Source organism: Rhagoletis zephyria, unplaced genomic scaffold, assembly GCF_001687245.7.
Source record: "Rhagoletis zephyria isolate East Lansing unplaced genomic scaffold, Rhagoletis_zephyria_1.1 Rzeph_scaffold_00624, whole genome shotgun sequence".
In the NCBI taxonomy this organism is placed as follows: Eukaryota; Metazoa; Arthropoda; class Insecta; order Diptera; family Tephritidae; genus Rhagoletis; species Rhagoletis zephyria.
This window is the reverse complement of record NW_016157708.1, coordinates 136,080-155,186: the sequence shown is the minus strand read 5'-3', so window position 1 is coordinate 155,186 and position 19,107 is coordinate 136,080. Positions and strand designations below refer to the sequence as shown.

General features: G+C 38.2%; 1 protein-coding gene across 2 annotated transcripts in view; it reads left to right on the top strand.

Annotated features, from left to right (window-relative positions):
* Positions 1 to 19,107, top strand: part of PIP5K59B (Phosphatidylinositol 4-phosphate 5-kinase 59B) — a 41,397-nt gene that overhangs the window by 12,836 nt on the left and 9,454 nt on the right. For both annotated transcript variants that reach the window (XM_017613188.1, XM_017613189.1), the window contains exons 9-13: positions 2,988 to 3,075; positions 3,146 to 3,208; positions 3,298 to 3,378; positions 3,443 to 3,760; positions 4,840 to 5,008. In XM_017613188.1, the coding sequence (XP_017468677.1) occupies positions 2,988 to 3,075; positions 3,146 to 3,208; positions 3,298 to 3,378; positions 3,443 to 3,760; positions 4,840 to 5,008 (719 nt within the window). The remainder of the gene's footprint in view (positions 1 to 2,987; positions 3,076 to 3,145; positions 3,209 to 3,297; positions 3,379 to 3,442; positions 3,761 to 4,839; positions 5,009 to 19,107) is intronic.

The window sequence follows — 19,107 nt, the reverse complement described above, 5'->3', positions numbered from 1 at the left end:
TGCTGGTATATGGCGCAGAAGCATGGACAATGACAACATCCGATGAGGCGGCTCTTGGGGTGTTTGAGAGAAAGGATTTTGCGGAAGATTTACGGGCCTTTACGCGTTGGCAACGGCGAGTACGCAGACGATGGAACGATGAGCTGTATGAGCTTTACAACGTCATGGACTAGTGGAGCGAATTAAAATACAGCGGCTCCGCTGGCTTGGCCATGTCGTTCGAATGGACACCGACGCTCCAGCTCTGAAAGTATTCAACTCGGAACCCGCTGGTGGTAGCAGAGGAAGAGGGAGGCCCCCACTGCGGTAGAAAGATCAGGTGGAGAAGGACTTGGCTTCACTTGGCGTTTCCCATTGGGTCAGCTGGCACAGAGGAGAAACGACTGGCGTGCTTTGCTGAAAAAAAATCCAAAATCGCTTACGCGGTTACAGCGCCAAAAAAGAAGAAGAAGATTGGCTAAGCACGCCTACTGCGCCCTTGATAGATCCCATATCATTGTACAGTAGGCTACGGCAGCTCGAGCAGAGTCCTTAATAAATAGTTTATCTCGTAGTAAAGGGTAATCCCTGCCTCCTCTACTCAAAATCTTTATCCCAATTCTTAGCAAGGGATCAATTTTTGTTCTGCGTTATCGTCAAGTGAAAAGTATTTTCACAAATCGACAATAAAATAAATATAGGGTTGAAGTGTTATTTTTAACTTCTCAATAACCTAGGTCGATTATTGACCAATCCCCCCCCCCTCCCCCCCTTACCTTAATTTAACGGTAATAGCAATTTTATGAAACTTATTTTTACAGATATGGATTCCTCAAATACTTGTTTATTATTAGCTGATATTTTACTTAGAAACTTTCCTGAAATAAAAGGGGAAAAACACCGATATCATTCTTCATTTCCCGAAAAAGTGCGCGAAGATTTTAAAAGGCATACGTCTCCCAAACACAGATTACGCTGTGCGACGGTCGAAACCAGCCCTGACTTTGTTAATATTTTTGAAAGTATACCTATCCAGTAATAAAACACACTTTGGCTCGTGTTTTTATTTTATGGCCTACTGAAGTTTTCATGTCCCGGCCTAAGTAGTTTTCAAAAAAGTGGAAAAAATATTAAAATAAATGTCCGAGCGAAATTAAATGTTAAAACATAATGCAAGACCCGAGAGCATTTTTTAGGACGTTTTTTAACAGCCACAAAATGCTCAGAATAAAAAAGAAATCGACTAAGCCAGTTTTGTCTGCCTTTCTCTCCTTCTACACAGGATAACAATTGAGAAAAAAAATCGACGTGGCAATGCCTCCTTATTATAAGTATTTTAATATAACCACTTTATCAATTTCTGCCAAAATTGGTTCTATATATTATTGCCTTTAATCCATCAAGGCAATGTTTTGACTTTTTTTTTAAGTCCGACAAAATCTAAGCACTTTTCCCATATAACGGTTATATACGTCCAACGTATCCGTTCAAACCATTAAAGTCGCCGGGGACCGATGGCATCATACCTGCGCAGCTGCAAAAGGCTCTAAAGGTGTCGTGCAATTGGTTGGATCCTATTTATGCGAACTGCGTGAGGACCGGGTACATCCCAAAGGCTTGGAGGGTGGTCAGTGTTGCGTTCATCCCGAAGGCCGGAAAAGGCTCTCATGTTTAAGAAACGCGATTCCTTGTGACTGTCTTTCAAGAGCTGAATATGGTTATTGCAAGAAAAGGTCGGTGAAGTGGTCAGAGGAAGCCTTCACGCATGAATATTATAGAGTAGGGACCTTCTTCGATATCGAGGGGGCCTGCAACAATGTCACTCCAGAGGCAATAGTAAAGTATATTCATAATCTGGGGGCGGAAACCAACTTAATAAGGCTTATCTACAGCGTCTGCAGAGTCAATAGGAGCACTCCACAAGGTGGTGTTCTCTCTCCCTTGCTCTGGATTGCGGTTGTAAACGACCTTCTAGAGGAACTAGAAAAAGTGGGCTGTCGGGTGATCGCCTATGTAGATGATGTGGAACTTTTGGTTAAGGTACGATTTCTATACACCTTTTTTGATCTGGCTCAAGGTTACCTGAACCACGTAACTAGGGGCGATAAACGGCGGCCGTCGTGGAAGCCTAATATTGAGGAAAGGGTTGGAAAGGTGTCGGCTGCCTTGTATTGTTGTAGGGGAGCTATCGGTAAAAGGTGGGGTCTCTCATCCAAATTAATTCATAAGCTCTGGGAAAACAGATTTAAGTCGATATTGTTTCAAGGAGTCCTGGTTAGGTGGAACTCACTAGAGAAGGCCACACTTGTAAAACATGAATTAGCGGAGCATTAGGAACCACACTCACACTGACGCTTAACATACATGTGTTGAACACAGCGCCTGCGGATATTAGGATGAGGAAAACCGGGTCCTTTTGCAACATAAAAAAGGAAATGAAGACGTTTCTCTGCTGAAGCAAATGTTTTTATAGGGCACTTTAAAACACGTTACCTCTCAAGGGCTAGTGATAGGGGTTCTGACAGGCTATTGCGCGATTGGTATTCATGCGGAGAGACTAGAAATTTCAACTGATTCTTTTGTATCAGCTTCCAAGAGGAATATGAAATGTAATCATCTCCACTCTTTCTTTTAGACTGCCCAATTATCGCGAGGCTATGTTGGAAGCATTTTGGCTCTCAGAGATCGAAATTAGCCGCATTCGAAATTCCGTAATCGGCTCGCGGCATTAACTTAACCCAACCTAAGCTGTACTTCTTTGAGATATGAAATAGTTGGTCACGTTAGGTATGGTATTCACATGGGCAAAATCGATCAATAACCACACCGACTTACCGAAACTACGAAGGCCAACTTACTTAAAATTTATATTAAAAATAACCTCCTAGAAATAAACTAGATTATTACAAATTTCGGAAAATGGGCGTGCTCCGTCCACTTATTATAGCATACCTACGAAAATATATGTATCTCAGCAACCGGTTTTATTTAATTATTTACAATTCTAGGACACTGTATCAGTGTGCCGACCGTCATTCTACGCTCAAAGGTTCCAAAATTTTATGGCCAAAACTGTGTTTCGAAAAATACCGTCACGTAAGTTTATTTTTTATATTCAGCATCAACGGATTTTAGAAATAATTTCATTGCTTTCTTGCAACAAAAGTGGATCTACCCGAAATAAAAGGAAACCACAGAAAATTTCGTACCTTGGTAACTAGTTACATAGGTAGGTATCTGCATATGTACACATAAATACAATGTTTTTCTTTAGCTAACGCGTAATATGTTATATTATTATTGTTTTGTTCACTGTAGCTCTCAAGCACTCTCCCTCAAAGAGAAAAAGTTTATCAAAAGCAATACAGCGGTCTATTGATAATGAGAATGATAATCGATGTGAGTATACCCATAAAGCCTTTAACTAGAGCCCAAACGAATTTCAATAATCCTTTTATCACAGCGGAATTCACCTTCGAGCATCGCCCAACGCATGCTTATCCATTACACATTTCTCATACTTCCGGCGTCAAGACGCACACACAACTCAGTAAGACATCACCCGGGCTCCTGTCTTCTGGAACAGATGTGGCCAAACCAGCTACATCGACTGCTTCTGGGACTACTGCAGCACCTATGGTGGGTCCGCGGTTATCTGTTCAATATGCCGGTGGAGGCGTAGCGAAATCCAAGGTCCCTCCGCCAGTACCACCGAGAAGTTCACCGCGTCGGAAGAAAAGTGATGGTCACAACGAAGTGGCTCGCACCATTTCCAATACAGGTACATATTCCAACGGCAACCGCAATGAAAAGAACATCAAACCATCAGACAAAATGTACCTTCCCGTTAAGAGCGTCTCGCCACCTATAGAAACAATCTTTAAAAAAATAAGAACAAAACAGACATCCTCCAGTGCTCCCAACACATTGCAGGTCAATGAGAAGCCACAGCCTCGTTTTGGAGAGCGACGATCACCGAGTAATGTACAAGATTGGCTGGAATTGCATGATTTGTTTGATATTGACATGCCGCCGCCAGTGCCGCCACCGCCTCAGCTTCCAATGTCGGCTTTGAATCGAAAGGCATCACGCCCTATTATACACAGTCCAGAATCAATGCAATCGCCAACGAAACATCGCAAAGCTTGTCGCTCAATTGCACCAAGTGAATCTATTAAATCGACGTACTCTACGGCTCGGTCAGAGGTGCGATCACATAAGTCCTATCGGTACAATTTACTGCACCGCGTCGACATGTTTCAACGCCAAAATAGTATTATATCCCGCGCTGGGCGTCCTTCGATTGGTTCGATTGTTTACAATTTTCCGCCTGTAGAGCCGGAACCACCAGAAATTCCACTCATCAGTGCAGCAAATAGTACTAAAAATTTTCGAAGGTCACCACAAAAAAGCACCAAGCACCAGCGTATGTTTCAATACGCTGACATGGCTCTACGCGATGACCGTTTTGAAGATGATCACGAAGAAAATCTTTTACACTCAGTGAATACTTTTGTAGAGGTTAAAAAAGAAATGGAAACAACATTTAGACCACGCAAAATGCGTCCACCTCCCGCGATCCCGACATCAGTAGAGAGTCAGAGCGATAACGCAGAGGTGTCCGGCAGTCAAAAGCGGAAAATAAAACACGTCTGTTAATTTTGTTCAAAGATATACGACAATTAAAAAGTCGACTATAAACTACACGACTGCAACTTTTGAACTGCTTGTCCATTCCTATTCTCCTCCCGCCTCCCATGCAAATCACTTCCTCGCTTTTTATGCATTCAATTTTTTATTCATATGCTCCCGCTAGTTTCAAGTTTATTTGATTAACCCATTATTTTCATGTATCGCTAGGCTCAACACCTTCTTGCAGTTCAACGCCTCCACCCGCGTTTGATGATATATCAGAAGACAGTTCGCATAGAAATAGTTCGTCCTTTGGTAGAAAATCGCATCACCACCAAGAGCGCAAAATGAATGTTGGCCCAGCTTTTCGAGGCTCTCAAAAGGATGATATTGTCAGGTAATTTTATTAATCTTTCGCCCTCTCTCCCTTTAAAAAGCAAATGTTTTTCTATACACATGCACATACATATGTATATGCCTAAATCTAATACAATTACTTAAGTTGTTTGCTTAGACACAAAAAATAATAATCTAAGAAATAAGTTCTATATGCATGTATTGGGATTGCAACATAAAAACTTCCGTTCTTTCTTCTTACAAATATGTACATACATACATATAATATACATAATAATAATAATATATTGGTGCTTACAAATATGTTAGTGTTTGGCCGAGCTTCTCCTCCGATTTTTGGCGGCGCCTTGGTGTTGTCACACCAAGGGGAGGGACCTATAATTTTACGCCGACTCTGAATGGCGATTGTATTTTTATGGGAAGCTGTGTTTCATTGCAGAAATACACTCGAAGGTTTTTCATTGCCTGCCGAGGGGCGACCGCTGTTAATAAAAAACCTATTTTCTATATTTATTCGATGTAGCTTTGGCCAGGGCTTGAACCCAGGCCCTGCGGAGTGGAGGCGCGCACTGCTTACCACTACACCACAGCGGCCACTACACATTTCATCGCTAGCCATAATTTTTAATCTCTCATAGTCCAGTTATTTTCGAAGGCTCGAAATTCAGGAAAAAAGTATCTGTGTTATATGTATGTATTTAAAAGTGCGGTTAGACGTGGCAAGCAAGCGCTTTTTCTACCTTGCGTGTATACAGCCAGTCGAGCTGGAGAAACATCGATGTTTTTTTCTCAACATTGATGTTTTTGCAAATTGCAAACCAACACTTATTCTTAAGTCAGAAAAATCTTAGTAATATTTAAAAGACTTTAAAAGCGTACCTCATTTACATGATTCAATAACACTATACGGCATAATCAACTTTTTTTCTGGGTATTGTCCAAACCGCTTTTTTTGAAGAGATTGACTCATAAGTAAAAAAGTGATTTCTTTGTGTTTCGAAGTTAACCTCCGAAATCGATATATGGGCCGTCGAAGTTCGAAATTGGACCTTTGATAAAAAATTATTTTTAATTAAAAAAGTGAAAATATAGACGTGGTCCGGCTTGCTCTTATTTAAACGGAATGTAACTTTTTTTTTTGTGCAAATTTATATTACAGGTGCTATAAGGAGTCAAATGTCAGATCTTCGAAAAATTAAAAAAAAAAATGTTTCAAAAAGTTTTGAATTGATTTTGGACTCCTTATAGCACCTGTAATATAAGCTTGCACAAAAAAAATATATTACGTTTAAAAAAGAGCAAAAGGCGTCTGTGTTTTTACTTTTTTAGTTGTTCACATGCAATAATAAATCAATTTTTTACCAAAGGTCCAATTTCGAACTTCGAAGGCCCATATCTCGATTTCGGAGGCTAACTTCGAAAAACGGGGAAACTGATTTTTAAATTATGACCCAATCTCTTAAAAAAGGTTGGGTTTGTTCAATAACTGCTGTACAGTGTAATTAAAGGTTTGCTCACTAGTGACATTAGAGTTTTGACACTTCCTTACAAAAGGTTGCACACACACACGGTGCCTTGCTAATGATTAGAGTTTTGACACTTCCTTAGACCCTTTTCAGACACGTCAAGACTTGATTTCAAGTCTGCTCGTTCGTAGTCGAAGGAGGTGAGACGAATGTACCATTCCCCTCTTTTTTCACCCCCTTCGCCAACGAACCGAGCAGACTTGAAAGCAAGACTTGACGTGTCTCAAATGGGTCTTACAACAGGTTGCACACACACGGTGCCTTGCTAAAGACGCCGATTTTGTCAAGAGGGAGCGAGAAACCCGTTTTCTAAGCAAACCTTTTATTATTGAATCATGCCTCCTTTACGCGTAAATAATTTTTGATATCGAGCGCTTAAAGAGACAAAACTGGCTTATAATCAAGTTAAATATAGAAAAAACTAAACTCTACATTTTTATAGGCATTTTTTATATAATAGAATTTCATCTCAAACTAAAATTTACAAAGTGAAAGGCTAAATAGCCGAATTCTCGAATTTTGAAAAACATATTGTGCTACACTAAAAATTTTCATTTTTGCTGCAACTGCTGCCGTGTGACACGATTTCTAACGAATTTGTATAAAATTATAAAACATTTGCATCACATCATTAAAAAAAATACTTGAAATTAATTTGTTCTCCTGATATGAACTATTTAAATTTGTGTTGGGAAGTATCGTTTTTGTATTTTGGACTACTGAGTACTTTCGAGTTCTTTTGTGAGTAGTGAGTAATTTCGAGTTCTTTTTTGAATACTGAGTTCTTTGCAATACTCAGTATCGATACTTTTAAAAATCGAGTGCGGTCGATCCTTTTGAGAATCGAGTTCTGAGTACTTTTGGAATCGATACTGCCCAACACTAATTTAAATATTAAAGCATTATACATTTTGTGGCTGTGTTTGTGCGCACTTTAGCATTTCTAACAAGTTTTTCATATCTGCAATTTTATAATAAGCATAAAAATGTCTGGTAACATAAGTAGTTAAAAGTACAATTCTCTGCATTCATGCTGTGAACAAACAAAAAGTAGTATCGGAAAGTTTGATTTTCGAAACTTCTCCTGCAATCACTTTTGGAATTTCTTGATTTTGACGTAGTTTTGAAAAGGAATCGTACTTGCCACGTCTAACAGCTATGTACTTAAGAATGTATGCGTATTAAGGCATCTATTCCCGGAATTCGGGAGTCCCGAGATCAAGCCCTCGGGATCCCGGGATATAATTTAATTTACGGCCGAATTAAAATAGAAGGAAATTCAGACACTGTGAGGCATAAAAGAATTATAAAATTGCAACCCACCTAATAATCAAATAATATATTACAGTATATTACAGCCAGTAAAAAACATCCAACTGCCGAATTCCGGCGAAATGTCATCTGTTCTCTCACAAGAGAAAAATATCCAAAATAGGACGCGAACAGAAAATTCGCAGAAATTTGCAAGTTAGACAACAGCTGATATAATTTTTGTTTACATTCAAAAGTGTAAAATTTAAAACGTACGAAAAGTCATCACAAAGTGTTATACTGACACAGTTTATTGATTAACAAATAACTACTTACTTCTTACAAGTTTAATTAGTCGCATTTTGTAATTTTTAACTTCCAAACCATCAAATTCAATTTTGTGATTTGCGTAAATGCCAACCAGCTGTTTTTGATCAGCTGTTTTCCTGTTGGCACATTGCTGTTGGCAAAAATTTTTCCAGCAGAAACTGCTCCACCTCAAAATGGAATGTCAATTTGCTCTCTCAATTTCCCCTACTTTGCAAGTTTTTTGCGTACGCGAACGCAAAAACTTGAAAGTTTTGGTTAAACATGAACAATATATCGTCGCTACCACGTCAAACTATCGAATGTGCGAAAATGCTTTTTCAATTACGATACCTTGTGCATGCGATTAGAGTCTTCTTAGAAGCACACGATACTGGCTTTAACAAAGTGTCGAATCCCACACTTTTTCCTAATGTCAACAACATTTTTTACAACAATTTATTTGCTCTCCTGAAATGTATACATTTTCACAACCGATAGTTTAACATGGTAAAGCTCGGAATCTCATGCAAATGCAAGTTTTTATTGAGCATCTTCAAACGGAAATGGTTAAGGGTCTTTACGAATCATGAAATTTCCTTTAAAATGGCATTCAATCGTTAGTGCATATTTTTGCATATTTTGCAGTAAATGCATAGTTTTGCATATATTGCAAAAAATACCTGTTTCTGCATATTTATTCCCAAGAAGCTCCAAAGCTCTCTTAAGAATGAACTAAGAAGATATCTACAAACTGACTGCAGTGTGCAAAGGGTTCTGTCCCGGTGGGGTACATATTGAATTAATTGGATTGCCCTTCAACAGGTTTTGTCGCAGTTGCGATGACCCTAGCTCAAAAGAGACAATCGAACACTTCCTGTGCGAGTGTCCGGCCCTCGAAAGGATGAGGCTTAAAACACTCGGCAAGCCATTGCTGCAGAATGTTTTAGAGTGCAGCTGCCTCTCTCTGTATGACGTACTGAAATAAATTAAAGCCGCCAAATGGCTGTAGGTTGTACGAGTTGATGAATCAAAATGGCAAACTTACTAATAGCTTGTCACCACTTAAACCAATCAAACGTTCATTTGAACCACTATTAAACCGCAGAAAGGCTCGGAACCATGCAAACTCATTTAGGCTCCACTCTTTGCAAGACAGTCAGCCCTTTCGTTGCCTTCAAACCCTTCATGTGCCTGATCCCTCCACAGCGGTACGCTATTGTGGGCTCCCAGGTGGTTCAAGAGTTCACAAGCCTTGATGCCGTTCTAAAAGACTCTAAGGCTTCTAACGCTGCCTGAATATCTTACATAATATCTATTCTGGCCTCATTTTCCTTCTACGATAAAATTCGTGCACACAGACTTCGATTGCGAAGACCTCCGCCCAGAATATGGTTGGGTACAAGCCCATTGGCAGACTTTCCTGGAATCTTGGTCCAAGTACGCCATCAAGTATATATCGATGTTCGTATTGGATATTGGCAATAATAAGGGTATACGTTTGTACTGAGGTATCATGTTTGCGGCCGCCGTTATACGAACGCACCGGTGAAATATTCATGTAAAAAAAATTGCTAAAATGTTTGGAGATACATATTTTCTCTTTTTATAATTATAGCGCGTAGACCCGAAACCTAACAAAATCCAATCAAGCCTACCAACCTACCAAATGGAGAAAAACCTACCAGTTTTGGTAGGAAAAGCCCATGCTTGGCAACACTGGTTACACAGCTGAGAGAAAGTGGCACTTAAGTTCTCCTCTTTGAGCTGGGGGACACCTCTCAGAATGAGATCAGATGAAATTAGAGAGCTCTGCTCAGCTGTTAACTCACCGATCCGAAACTGGCTTATAATCAAGTTAAATATAGAAAAACTAAACTCTATATTTTTATAGGCATTTTTTATATAATAGAATTTGGGAAGAAATAAAATTTACAAAGGCTGCGTTTCTTTATACATTCCGGATAATACCATTTCACAGCCGGAATAAACATAATGCTTTTGAAATATACGTTAACATATCATCAGGAACGTTCTAAAGAATAAGTAAACAAAAAAGTTTATTCCAAACGTTCAGAATGAATAAAGAAATTCAGCCAAAGTGAAAGGCTAAATACCGAATTCTCGAATTTTGAAAAAAATATTGTGCTACACTAAAAATTTTCATTTTTGCTGCAACTGCTGCCATGTGACACGATTTTTGACGAATTTGTATAAAATTATAAAAATTTTGCATCACATCTTTGAAAAAATACTTGTAATTAATTTATTCTCCTGATATGAACTATTTACATTTGTGTTGGGAAGTATCGAGTACTTTTGAGGATCGAGTTCTTTGGTCGTTTTTGTATTTTGGACTACTGAGTACTTTCGAGTTCTTTTGTGAGTAGTGAGTAATTTCGAGTTGTTTTTTGAGTACTGAGTTCTTTGCAATACTCAGTATCGATACTTTTAAAAATCGAGTGCGGTCGATCCTTTTGAGAATCGAGTTCTGAGTACTTTTGGAATCGATACTGCCCAACACTAATTTAAATATTAAAGCATTAGACATTTTGTGGCTGTGTTTGTCCGCATTTTAGCATTTCTAACAAGTTTTTCAGATCTGCAATTTTATAATAAACATAAAAATGTCTGGTAACATAAGTAGTTAAAAGTACAATTCTCTGCATTCATCCTGTGAACAAACAAAAAGTAGTATCGGAAAGTTTGATTTTCGAAACTTCTCCTGCAATCACTTTTGGAATTTCTTGAGTTTGATATAGTTTTGAAAAGGAATCGTACTTGCCACGTCTAACAGCTATGTACTTAAGAATGTATGCGTATTAAGGCATCTATTCCCAGAATTCGGGAGTCCCGAGCCCTTTTTTTTTTAGTCCCGGGATCAAGCCCTCGGGATCCCGGGATTTAATTTAATTTACGGCCGAATTAAAATAGAAGGATATTCAGACACTGTGAGGCATAAAAGAATTATAAAATTGCAACCCTACAAATCATCAAATAATATGTTACAATTCTAACCCTATGGACAGTTTCGGAAACGCTGGCTCTCTCAACATCGAACAACAACAGCACACCTGTCATTACAATTCCTTTCCCTATTATTCTTTAAGTAATTTTATTCGCTTTTCTCTACCGCTCAGCAGAATCGACGATTAGCGGTCAATCAAGAAACTGTTTGTTTTTCTTTTTTTGGGTTTGGTTTTCTCGCCAGCTCAGCGCTGATATTATTGTCAACAAGTTTAGTTCTTGTCAAATATACGGATTTTTGTCGTCTCGCTACTTTATGTACAATTTGTCTAATAAATGGATTTGAATTGAACCCCCGAATTTAACTTAATTCGTCATTGCACAGACTTGCACAATCATTTGGTGGCCCATGAGGGGAACTCTTCAATTCCAGTTGACGACAAGAAAGCATCCAACAATCAGTAAACCTGGCAGTATTCGCAGCGACCGTTAGCCGATATACATATATAAAACGCAGCAGTGCCCGGACAGTTAAGGGGGCAAAGAAAAGAATAAGATGAGTGGGTGCAATTTCGTTTGGTTGTTCAACTTATTGAGGTTATCACAGAGGCAACAAGATGCCCAGCGAAGACCTCATTAGGGTACAGGTTAATCGCTTAGACGAGCTAAAGAAGCTGCTCACCAATTTTCGAAAGGACAGCACAGCTCGTAAAACAAAAACGTACTTTGCACAACGGTTGAAGAGACTCGAGCAGCTCCAAGCAGATTTTCAGGAGACGCACGCCCGTATCGATTCTAACCACACGTACCTCTCCACTGAAGTGTATTCAGCATTTGATGAAACATACCAGGACATATACTGTGAAATATCAGTTCGCCAGGACGAGTTGTTTCCTTTAAAACCCAACGCACCTATGCCCCCCGACCCTCCCACACATAGCATGTCTTCGATTTCTATGCCAAATTTGCCCATTCCAACGTTCTCTGGTAAATTCACCGACTGGCCGTCATTCTATAATGCATATAACAGATTAATTCACACTAATTCTGACTTAAATGAAATACAAAAATTTCATTACCTAAAAAAGGCTCTTCCAGCTGATCATGATATCGACCTGCATCAAATGTCTTTGACTGAGACTAACTACGATACTGCTTGGAAATTGCTCATCGCGTTTGGAATAAACTTTTTTGTTTACTTATTCTTTAGAACGTTCCTGATGATATGTTAACGTATATTTCAAAAGCATTATGTTTATTCCGGCTGTGAAATGGGATTATCCGGAATGTATAAAGAAACGCAGCCTTTGTAAATTTTATTTCTTCCCAAATTCTATTATATAAAAAATGCCTATAAAAATTTATGGCCTTATTCATAAAAAATAAAGTAGGTTTAAAGAGCTTTATAAATTGACGTTTTCATACATTTTTCAATTTATAAACTTTTTATAAAGCTACTTTATTTTTTATGAATAAGGCCTATAGAGTTTAGTTTTTTCTATATTTAACTTGATTATAAGCCAGTTTCGGATCGGTGAGTTAACAGCTGAGCAGAGCTCTCTAATTTCATCTGATCTCATTCTGAGAGGTGTCCCCCAGCTCAAAGAGGAGAACTTAAGTGCCACTTTCTCTCAGCTGTGTAACCAGTGTTGCCAAGCATGGGCTTTTCCTACCAAAACTGGTAGGTTTTTCTCCATTTGGTAGGTTGGTAGGCTTGATTGGATTTTGTTAGGTTTCGGGTCTACGAGCTATAATTATAAAAAGAGAAAATATGTATCTCCAAACATTTTAGCAATTTTTTTTACATGAATATTTCACCGGTGCGTTCGTATAACGGCGGCCGCAAACATGATACCTCAGTACAAACGTATACCCTTATTATTGCCAATATCCAATACGAACATCGATATATACTTTATGGCGTACTTGGACCAAGATTCCAGGAAAGTCTGCCAATGCGCTTGTACCCAACCATATTCTGGGCGGAGGTCTTCGCAATCGAAGTCTGTGTGCACGAATTTTATCGTAGAAGGAAAATGAGGCCAGAATAGATATTATGTAAGATATTCAGGCAGCGTTAGAAGCCTTAGAGTCTTTTAGAACGGCATCAAGGCTTGTGAACTCTTGAACCACCTGGGAGCCCACAATAGCGTACCGCTGTGGAGGGATCAGGCACATGAAGGGTTTGAAGGCAACGAAAGGGCTGACTGTCTTGCAAAGAGTGGAGCCTAAATGAGTTTGCATGGTTCCGAGCCTTTCTGCGGTACATCTAAAGGATACACTGCAGACCTGGGAATTACTGCACTTTTCAGGAGGAACTCCGAAAGATACCTTGAACTTAAAAGTCTTACTGGCTACCTGACAGCACTCTGCAAGTTAACGTACCGATTGAATTAAATAGAGGGTCTTTCTGTAGGGACTTACTGAGGGTTTTGTGGGCCGGTGAAGGAAACCCCAGAGTATATTATATGAGCCTATCCACGAAGCATGAATAGTAGATGCACCTTGGAGAAGGATTGTCTTCTCCATCTAAAATTTGGAACATGGCATCATCCAAAGTGCTGAGCTTTTTAAATAGCCTACAATTAGGATTTAGCACAATATATCTTCTTATGTCGCAACGCGGGTATCTCCGGCGAAATAATAATAATATAGTCACTTGATACTCGGGTGTTTTGACGGCGAAAAAGGATGCGTCAAAAAAGGAAAAAGACGAGTAAACATGGATTCAACATCGTTCCGGAAAAACTCTTTGGGGAATTCGTATACTCGCAAACATAGTTGACCGTGAAAATAAGTTTTCTTCGCCTTTCTTCGCCGTCAAAGAGGTTAACGCGTCTTTCTTTGCCCTCGCATATGTTAAGAGTCCTTCTTCGCCGAAATTTTTTTACGCGTCTTTTTTCGCTGTCAGCTTTTGAGCTCGCGTGTTTATTCATATCTAATGACGATATGTATGTATGTACAGTAAAATGAATCGTTATACGCAGTTAATTTGTTTTTATTGTACTAGCTGTGTTTTAGTTTTACTAAATGGTTTGTTAGCTATGTTTTTAATAAATTTCACATTGAAATAAAAAGTATTGAAACTCAAAAAAATGTTTGGTAGGTTATGGTTGGTTATGGTAGGAGATTTTGGTAGGAAAAAAATGTGTCTGTGGCAACGATGTGTGTAACGCACTACAAATTAGCTCTCCCCCTATACATGCAATTTTCCGCTTGAAGAAGGCGAACAACAAAGACGCGCCTGTTATTGTAAAGCTTGGCTCTGCGAGCGACCGCTCTTCCGTATGCAGAGCAAACGCTCGGTACTGCAAGTCCAAGCGAAAACCTCCTGCACTCCGTGATTTGGGAATTGACGCTAATGGTCATGTGACAATACACGAATGCCTGACCAAGCATAATCGTGAAGTCATGCAGCATGCGATCGAGCTTAAAAGCTCAAACAGTCAACGACGTAACGTAGACGTAGGTTGACGCAGACACGATCTACCTTATGCGATTCGCATGTTAACTAAAACTCACCACCGCATAGCGGTGACGTTGCCGTTGCTTCTTTCTCTCTCCATCAACAGTAAATTTGATATGCTGCTACGTACGTCAACCTACGTTTACGCTACGTCGTTGACTAACTGAGCTTTAAGAGACACAAGCGACTGATGACTGTTTTCTCGCTCCGTGGGCAAGTGCATGTAAGAGTTCGCCCGCAAAGTGAAGCAGTAAAAGTGAACACAATTGACGACGTCAATACAATTGTAGCGCCCACTAACTACAAGAGCAGCCAATAATGTCAATAATGTTATGGTCTGATTATGCATACTTCGCATAACTTCGCACAACTTCGCATAAACTTCAAACTGTAATTTCGTATGTACTTTGTATGTATTCCATTACCCAGAAATTAGCAGAACTTTTAAAAACTTAGCGATCTGTTGAGTTTAGATTTTGCTTCACATTTTCGTAAGTTACACTTTTAGTGCACTGGTAAAAATGGTTGTGCGAAGCTATGCGAAGTATGCATAATCAGACCCTTAGCCTCTGACTTTATATTCTCTATTTTTTGTACTTATGTTTCTACTTTCTCTCTTTTATTTCTCCTTATATTTTCATATTTGTACACAACTGGCAGAAATATGTATACCCTATTTCGGATAATATGTATATTATTTTTAATGCTTGTTTTAAAAGTGCGATTACTTTTGCTATTATTTAATGACATCTGATTCAAAGAGTTACAGCTGTACCAGAGACAATACTCACAGCATGATCAGAATTCTGGGTAAAAAAAAATTGGACTCAAACTCTGCCATATCAATGCGCAGAGCTTACCAATGTTCACCTCATGCCACAGTAATGATTTTGTGGGTGTTATTGGCTACAAACTTTTCCGGCAAGATAGGATTGGTCATGGTGGGGGAGTTGCTGTGTACGTTAAAAATAACATGCAGAATAGTCAGCACCTCTACTAATACAAGTGCCATCGAGTATATTTTCTTGCAAATTCTTGCCAAGAATGATAAAATGTTAATTGGCTGTGTATATAGACCTAACAAACTGATTGACTTTACTTGCTTTATGGAATGTCTTGAAGAGCTTACGTTACCTTATCGCAATATAGTCATATCTGGCGATTTCAACTGCGACTTCCTTATGGATAATAGCTTTTCACTTTCTATGCTGAATCTTGGATTATTCACGGTCAATTATTCGATGCCTACTCACTTCACGCGCACAAGCAGTACTCTTTTAGATATATTTTTTGTCAATATGGAATCAAAAATCCTGATTTATGATCACCTCACTGTACCCAACTTTCCTAAACATGACTTAATTTATCTAACATACGATTTTACCTTGGATCCCATTACCGACAAAGGCTGCTACTCGTATCGCGATTTCATGCGCATCAACTACGATCAACTAGAACATGCTGTTGATTCTATAACATGGGAATATGTGCTGGATATGGTATCGACAGATGACCAAATTAACTTTCTCTAAGAAAACATCAACGTTCTTTTTTATCGCCACGTGCCACTAGTTACCAGAAAAGTCAAACGTATCAAACGCCCTTGGTTCAATCGAGACTTAAAAAATTAATCCCTGAGAGGAATTCCGCGTACCGAAAGTGGAAATGCTTAAGAAGTGACGTCTTTTACTCTGAATATAAGAAACTCAGGAAGGCAGTCAGGAAAGAAATCAAGGCTCTTAAAATGAGGTACTATGAGAAGAGATTCAACTTAGCTGTAGGGTCAAAGAAAACCTGGAAACAAGTCTGCGAAATTGGTATCAGCAGCAAGAAGAATTCAACTTCCGATTGTGTTGATGTAAACGAGCTTAATACCAAATTTTTGGATCTGCCCAAAACTAGCGCCTGTCCTGACAGATATGCCACCCGGTCAGATAGTTCCATCCCAAACTTTAGTTTTATTTGCGTAGATGACTGCGACGTTGTTGAGTCAATACTTGCAATTAAATCCAATACCACTGGCTTTGATGGAATCCACCCGAAATTTCTCAAGTGTATTCTCCCTNTAATAGAATCGGTACATGTCGGCCGCTGTGGTGTAGTGGTAAGCAGTGCGCGCTTTCACTCACCAGCACCTGGGTTCAAGCCCTGGTCAAAGCAACATCGCAAAAAATTTAGAAAAAGGTTTTTCTCGGCAGGCAATGGCAAAGCTCCGAGTGTATTTCTGCCATGAAAAACAGCTTCTCATAAAAATACAACGCCGTTCGGATTCGGCGTAAAACTGTAGGTCCCTCCGCTTTGTGTGACAATATCAAGGCGCACGCCTGAACTGAACAATAGAAAAGTTGTTTTCGTCTCGCGGGACGATTATTTCAAGACGAATATTATTTACGTCTTCTCATAATAATTATATGGGCTTTTTTATTTTTTTCGTCTCTTGGGATGTTTATTTCAAGACGAATATTATTTACGCCTTCTTATAATAATTATATGGGCTTTTTATTTTTATCCGTCTCTCTGGACGTTTATTTCAAGACGAATATTATTTACGTCTTCTCATAATAATTATATCGGCTTTTTATTTTTTTTCGTCTCTCGGGACATTTATTTCAAGACGAATATTATTTACGTCTTATAATAATTATATGGGCTTTTTATTTTTTTTCGTCTCTCTGGACGTTTATTTCAAGACGAATATTATTTACGTCTTCTCATAATAATTATATGGACTTTTTTATTTTTTCGTCTTTCGGGACGTTTATTTCATGACGAATATTATTTACGTCTTCTCATAATAATTATATGGGCTTTTTTATTTTTTTCGTCTCTTGGGATGTTTATTTCAAGACGAATATTATTTACGCCTTCTTATAATAATTATATGGGCTTTTTATTTTTATCCGTCTCTCTGGACGTTTATTTCAAGACGAATATTATTTACGTCTTCTTATAATAATTATATCGGCTTTTTATTTTTTTTCGTCTCTCGGGACGTTTATTTCAAGACGAATATTATTTACGTCTTCTCATAATAATTATATCGGGTTTTTATTTTGTGTCGTCTCTCGGGACGTTTATTTCAAGACGAATATGATTTACGTCTTCTCATAATAATCATATGGGACTTTTATTGAATTAAAACTTCTTTATCGAGTTCGGAGATTTAGGAGCGTTAATTTATCTATTTTCAAGTAATTCTATGGAATTTTCTGTAGTTAAATGAAATAAATAAATAAACTATAGCTTAACACAGATACGCTAACGGCCCTTAAAGCGTTAAACATGTTTATATGTGACTCGTAAAGTTAAAAGGGACCTACGCTCAGAAAAAAAGATTTCGAGAAAAACGACTTTGAAGTTTACCAGGTTGATTTTGATGCTTCTGAACGTTTTAATGGATTGAAATTCGTTACTCTGGGGTTATCGGGGTGCTGATTACGAATCCGATGTTAGTTTTCCAAAATTCGAAATGGCGGATCCAATATGGCGGATGACTTTTTTAAAAATTGATCGGAATCGCTTGAAACTCATTACCCGGGGGTTTTTGATGTCACTGATTACGAATCCGATGTTTTTTTTTTTTAATTCAAAATGGCGGATATAATATGGCGGATAAAATTTAAAATTTGTTCGGATTCATGTGAAACTCAAATATGTCATTGACACCGAAAACGAGGTCAGTGATTACTAATCCGATGTTCGAAAACCCCCGAGTAACGAGTTTCAAGCGAATTTGATTAATTTCAGAATAGGTTGTCAGATTTGATTTTTTTGTACTTTTTTTGTGTGAAGGTACCTAACTTTGAAGTGAAATTGTGAAAAAACCAATGCAGCTAGAAAGCTGCGGTTTATTGCATTGGAGAGAGTGGCCCGTTTACTATAAGAGTCGATGAAAAAGTGAAAACCGATTTTTTCTGACCGTAGGTCCCTTTTAACTTTACGTGTCACATATATATATATATACATATATATATTAAAGGCTTTCCTTTTACGTGGTTTTGGTTCTTGAAAAGGGTTGCCAGATGTTAGAAAATCAAATGCAAATAATCGAGTTCGGAGATGTTTACGTAAAATATTTAACCCACCGTCACCACATCTGCACCGAGAATTGACGAGATTGGTATGTAGAAGTGCAATACGGTTTTATTTTTCAAAAAAGGTTTGCCACATAATAGAAATTAAATTCAAAATATTAAAATTATTTAAAAAGTTATATGGGTTATTATATATGGGTATCAATCCAAATGGGTTTGATTATTTTATTTTTTAACTATACATATAAATTTTTTGTTTTTTTTTGTTATGTACTTCATTTATGTACAATGTGCCTGTCCAATTAAAGATATTTAATTTTGGTTATTTTTTATAAAAATATAGTTTATTCTTTAACAAGTCCCGTGTAAATCCAAGTTTCCAAATTTGTGCAATATTAAAAAAAAACAAGTAAGAGCAGCGCTGTCTTCGGCTATGCCGAAGGCTTCATACCTTTCATGAACATCTGCAAATTTTACTTTGACAGATTACTGCTTTTGAATACATCTGCATACATCGATAGAGGAGTTACATACTTATATAAAAAATCGCATCTAAACAATCAGAGGTATGGAAGATATACTTTATATG